Source organism: Macaca fascicularis, chromosome 15 (genome assembly GCF_037993035.2).
Source record: "Macaca fascicularis isolate 582-1 chromosome 15, T2T-MFA8v1.1".
NCBI classification, from domain to species: Eukaryota; Metazoa; Chordata; class Mammalia; order Primates; family Cercopithecidae; genus Macaca; species Macaca fascicularis.
The window spans coordinates 120,005,686-120,011,685 of NC_088389.1; the positions used below are offsets into that span (position 1 = coordinate 120,005,686).

A 6,000-nucleotide genomic window follows, 5' to 3' on the forward strand; every position below is an offset into this window, starting at 1 on the left:
GGGCAAGGAGTTTGTCTGCCCCGACCAGGCAACTCTGGCCTGCAACCCACATGGGACCGACCACTTCCTGAGAACAGGAGCTCCTCACGGCCATCCGCAGGGCTGTTGTCTCTCCCTGCGCCAAAAGACTGGGTCCCCGGCATGCCCCTAGGTCTCCCTGAGGTCCTTCTGGCCAAATCCAGACTCCCGTTGGCATCAGTGCTGTCACTTCACCATCTATGCCTCTTTCAAACCCTTTGTGCTCCTCAGCAGGGCGGGGTTGGAGGGGTGGGGACCGGGGCTGTGGGGTGCAGTCTCTTTCCTTCCTCTGCATTCTAGGCCCTCCATGCTCTTGAGGTGCTGGGCACAGGGAGGAGAAAGCTGGGTGACCTCCAGAGGGAGAGGGGAGCCCGTGAGTGCCATGTCGGGATGGGAGAAGCAAAGCCTCAAGGACAAGAAGCTGAAGGCGCAGTACTAGAATGCTTTGCAGACTTGCTCCTCTTGTACCAAGACATGTGTGGCCCCCAGACTCTTTCACATATTTGATAGACAACCCTGTCACATGTCCACTAGGGTTTTGGAAAAACCCTGTTGCTTATTCTTGAATGGAATCATCCAACAATGATGGGATATCACTTAGGAAGCATCATGTCTCAGCAAAGTCTTGTGCTCTGTAGAAGGACAATTTTGGGAGCATTAACGCTCTCTCTGCATTGTTTTCTTAACGCTTTCTATAGTGTTTAGTGATGATATTTGAGAAGTGCATAGTTAATTTGAATTTGCAAGAAGAAAAACTTCTAAGAGGTAATACTTTTCTTCTTTAGCAAGAGGGGCCATGCTCTGCCCATGCACCAGGGGAGGGGCAGAAAGAAGAAAGCTGCGGAGCCTGCAGGAGGCTGGCTGATTTCTCACCAGCTGAGCCCTCCCCGGGCAGCTTTGTCCAGGCCTTCATGGCTGTGGAGAACAGATCCTGCATGCCTTTTGTCCTCTGCGAGCATCTGCCACTCCGGTATGGCCACCAAATGTTCTTCTCCGTGGTGCATGCCAGGGAGCTTTGCACACAGCATTCCATAGATAGCGGGGACTAGGGGACACACCCCAGGTGGACATGTGACAGGCAGAAGAGTAGTGCAGTGTGCTGTTCAGGGCGAGCATGCAAAGATCAGGCCACCTCTTGGGGAGACAGCCCATAGTGCAGAAAGAAGTCATCTTTCTTTCTGGCCATTCTCTTTTTCTCTACACACGAGCCCTGCAATAGGACTCAGTGGCTGCTGCCTTCATTCTGGGCTGGGCCACTCCTGCTCTCCAGGGTGGAACACTGAGATCTAAGGGCCTCTCCCTGTCATGATCCCTGTTTATCCTTCGTTGTGCTAAACACGATGTTTGTCATTACTAAAGGGCTCTTAAAATTGCATCTGCACGTCTGAATAGCCTGCTAATGCAGAGCTGCCCTTTGCATTTAACAGAGGAACCTGCTTCTGCCTGGCTCTTGGACAACAGCTTCTTGCTGGACTCCTGCCAAGTGCAGCTGGGCTGGGCCTGGAGCGACCAATCCACTGATCCACCAATCCGGAGGGCAGCCCAGGAGGAGCGAGATCTTAGTGGAGGGACGCCCTGTCTGTCTGTGGAATGGCTTCTTCCTGGGGCAACCCCGAGAACAAGAGGGAAAACAGCCTGTCCTCCTCGCCTCCTGCCCTCCTGCAGGCAGCCACCTCCCCAGCTAATTGAAAACAAAAAGGGACGCCGTTGTGAAATTCAGCCCCCAGCACCATCATCATCTCCTGCGGGCTCAGGGAGCTCCTCACTGTGTTTATTTACAAATCAGCACATGCTGTTTTGGCCACGGCAGCAGACAGTGACCCCAGAGAGGCAGACCCGGAGCACTACACAAATTGCACAACACAACCGGGTCATCTGTCCCCTTTGCTGAAGATTCTTAAGAAAACAGAGGCAGCTGACTGTGCGAAGAGGCCATCTGGAAGCCACCCTCAGGGGCCGAGGGCTCGGGGCGTGTACGCCAGCCTTGGGGGTGCTATCCGGACACCAACAATGTCACTGCTGCTGCCAGCCTCAGTTTCTCCATCTGCCAAGGGTGCATGGTGGGGAGGGGGGGTGGGGGGTCAGCATGCAGTGATTAGCAGCCACCTGGGGTACTCTACCGGGCAGGCGTCTGTGCTGTGTCCTATAGTTTCAGCCTCACGTTCTCTCTCATTTTACAGATGAGAGAGCAGCTGGGTGGCTGCCGATTGTCGCCCTGCCCATGGCTGCCCTGGCCTGTAGCTGAGGGGCTGTGATGAAGGGCAACAGCGGCTGCTGTTCTGTGCGAGGCAGTTAAGCAAGGTGTCCGGTGGGCTGCACGGTGACTGGGTCAGCCAGGCCCTCCCCTTTGTCTTCCTTCTGCTCTCAGAGCTCGGGGGGCAGTTTCTGGATGGAGGCTGCTGGAGCTGCTTCCTGCTCGGTGCTCCCACACCGTTCTTCAGCTGACCAAGGAGTGACAGCAGGACCCCAGGGATCTGCCCGTGTGCGGCAAAGCACACACTTTCAGTGCCGCAGCTGATGCTTGAGACATCCAGTGGGAGGTCATTGCTTGGACTAAGACACAAGTCCAAGCACAAACGTCCCCCTGAGGTGTCGCCGGGGGTGTTCGGAGTGGGGGATGGGAAGAGGAACAGTCCTCGGATGGGGTCCTTGAGAAGACTTTTGGAAGGATCTAAGAGGAACTGACCCCCTCCACTGCCCCCAGACGGTGCACAAAGAAAACGGGCCCAAGAATCCCCAGAAGTGGACTCTGACATCCACATTGTCTCCTTGCTGGTCACCAGCAATTGCTGTGGCTCACCCTCCTGGTGCTTCTGTGGGCCATCTGGGCACCTTGGGGAAGTCCCAGGGATTCCCATCAGCACCCCCTTCTCCCTGAATGTTCTATCCCACTGGCTCCCCCGGGCGGGGCTGGAGGGAAGAGCAGTGGCCTGGTGTTGTCAGGTCCTGCAGGGCTGATGGGAGTGGCTTCTGTGGGTGCCATGGCTCTCCTGTGTGGGTTTCCTGCCCTGGGCTCTGGCTGTGGGTCTTGATGGGTACAGGACTGTTCTTCTACCTCGTGGCACCTGGCCCTGTAGAGATGACAATTTCTGAAACAAGAGCATTTCCTCTGAATTCCAGGGAGCTTGGCTCAAGGGCCAACTTTGCCTTATGCAGGCTGGAGCCTGAATGTTCGCTCTGCTACCTGCTGTGTGACCTTGCAAAAAGTCCTTAAGTTCTCTGGGCCTTACTTTCTCTTTGGGATAATATTACAAAAGGCTGCTTGAGAAATGGGATGCTTTCAGAGATAACATAGAATGAAAGCACCGAGCACAGTAAAATTCAACTGCTATTAGTTCCTTTCTCCCTTATTGAAGAAGGAAGGCAGATGAAAGCAGCTTTCAGGAATGGCAGCTTGGAGAAGAGGAGAGGGAGTGGAGGCCTAGAAGAGGAGAGGCAGTAGGGGCTATGAGAATCCTCTGACATTGGCTGAGAGCCAGCAGTAAGAAAGAGAAACAAGTTGTCCTTCATGTACCCACTGGCTTCTTCCTTGCACCCTCGGGTGCCGAGCTGAGCTGCAGACACCCAGACCCCACAGCCCTTCCTCCGGAGCTGGCCGTCCAGGTTGGGAGTGACATTTGGCCAATTTCTGATTTTGAAACACAGAAACCAGGAGAGTTGAGTTAAACCAGGTTTACCGATGTGAGTGGCTTATTGACTATAGGTGCCCCTGGCCAGGCCCAGAAGTCCAGGGCTGGAGGGTGTGTGAGCCACCCAAATGCAGGGCCGGCCCTGGCAGGCGAGCACACAGCTAATGGTAATGGATGGCATCAGAATACGGAGCCAAAGTTTCTGGCAAGAAAACAATGAAAAATGCGCTATCTCTGAATTTTGCTCTAGAACTCAGTTGAATTTTAGTGGTCATGACCAGAGATGAAATTCAACCAGTTGACTGATATTTTTAGAAATGCCTCAGGCTTTGTCATCTCAACACTGGGGAGTAAGTATCCCAGAAATCTTGGGAGTGTGGGTCACAGCACCTGAACATTAGTCCTGTACACCTTAACATCAGAATCACGGATTCCCAGGTTCCCCTTGCAGAGATTCTAGTTGGGTTGGAGCCTGGGAATCTGTGTAAAAATACCTCCCCAGATTTGGAACCACGACCATAGACAATGAAGCAAAGAATGAGGTAAGGCATTCTTTTCTCCAAAATGTAATTTTCTGGGGCCCTGCTAGAGATGTGTCACCTGTCTAGGTCTCTTCTCTGGTGGGAGCTCAGAGTCCTCCTGAGAAGGGCACGAAGGAGAGAGCCTCTGGCCTTTCCCTCTGTCCTTTGCTCTAAAAACACAGCCCTGTTTAACCCGACAGAGGGTGACTTTCTTCTCTGGAGTGCTCCGGGTCACGCTTGGGGACACATGAAGGATACGCCCTTCTTGTCAGGCTCCCATCGCGCACATTGAACCTGGCTTGTGAACACAGCCGTCCTGGACACTACTAGGAACAAAGTGTTCCCGGCGCTGTAGGAGCTCAGCTGCCACCTGGAAAACCTGTTTGGCCACTTTAGGTCCAGATGACGGGAGCCAGCCCAGCTCAGGAGAACAGAGTTGGCCCATGAAACACCCCACTGCTGCTTCCTCCATGCTGCTGAGACCTGGGAGGGCTCTGCCCAGCATAGCACACTGGGGTGGCCCTGCAGCAGCATCTGGGCTGCTGTACCCATCGTGCCTCCCAGCTGGAGGGGCTCCCGGCAGCTCTGGGGCCTCCTGCTGTCATGTCACCTAGCCCCTCACCATCACTGTCCTCATTATCTCCCGGATGGGTGTGTCCACACCATTCCTAGCCTCATTTATTTATTTATTTTTGAGACAGGGTCTCGCTCTATCACCCAGGCTGGAGTGGAGTGGTACCATCTTGGCTCACTGCAACCTCCACCTCCGGGGGCTCAAGTGATCCTCCCACCTCAGCCTCCTGAGTAGCTGGGACCACAGGTACACACCACCATTACCAGCTAATTTTTTTGCATTTTTGGTAGAGATAGGGTTTCTCCATGTTGCCCATGGCTGGTCTCGAATGCCTGAGCTCAAGTGATCTGTCTCCCTGAGCCTCCCAAAGTGCTGGGGTTACAGGTGTGCACCACCACACCTGGCCTCATTTAGAGACTGAGAAAACCAGATCCCAAGAAATTTGCTCACTATTGAGGATAGCTGTCAGCAGACACCAGATTTGGGCATCGAGTTAGCAAGCTCTGGCCATGTGCTTTAGTACTAGCCCAGAAAACATCCCCAGAGTCATTTTTAGAATGAGTTCTTCTTACTTAACCTTATTAAAAGACTTAAATGTGCATCAATAATTCCCACAAAAGCCTAGTGTTACTGTTTTAAATACTGAGTTCATGAGCCAGTCAAAGACTGGGACTCTCGCTGGTTCATTAGCTTGTTTCATGTTTGGAAGGAGACCCATGTTTATGTCCAGAACCTGATATTCTGTGTATGTGCTGATCTTGTTGGGAAGTGGTTTGAATAAAGCCAGAAATGCCGGTATATTTAGTTATGAATCCTGGTTTGCAAAGGTGCTGACTTTGGCTGTCCACAAGATCATTGGCCCCATAGCTTTCGTAACCTTCCCACACAGCTGTGGTCTTCTCTGTGGGACCTAGACAGAGGAACACCCGAGGAGAGGAGCAAGAGTGGGTTGGTTGATGACCAACAGGGCAGGGCACCGTATCCCATTTGCATACTCACATTCTGGAAGCCAAGGGGCCTCTAGAATGAAGATGTTCAGTACTAAGCAAAGTGGGCAAGAAATGAGAAAAAAAGGTGCAATGTGCAGGGAGCAGGGCTGGGGCCACTGGGAGAGGAGGAGGCTTCCTGGTTCAGAATCCGGTCATCCAAGGGCAACTCTTTAGAATCCAAAACACAAAACACGTGGATGCAGGGTTGATGGGTAATTTACAGGTTTGGGCTGACATGTGAGGAACTCTCCAGTGCTTTTGAGCTGGCC

General features: G+C 53.0%; 1 protein-coding gene across 1 annotated transcript in view; it reads left to right on the top strand.

Annotated features, from left to right (window-relative positions):
• Nucleotides 1–5,540, top strand: part of LOC102135860 (uncharacterized) — a 42,607-nt gene extending 37,067 nt beyond the window's left edge. The window contains exon 4 of the mRNA XM_065530687.2: nucleotides 1,446–5,540. Within this exon, the coding sequence (XP_065386759.1) occupies nucleotides 1,446–1,909 (464 nt within the window). The 3' untranslated portion in view covers nucleotides 1,910–5,540. The remainder of the gene's footprint in view (nucleotides 1–1,445) is intronic.
• Nucleotides 5,541–6,000: the final 460 nt, after the last annotated feature.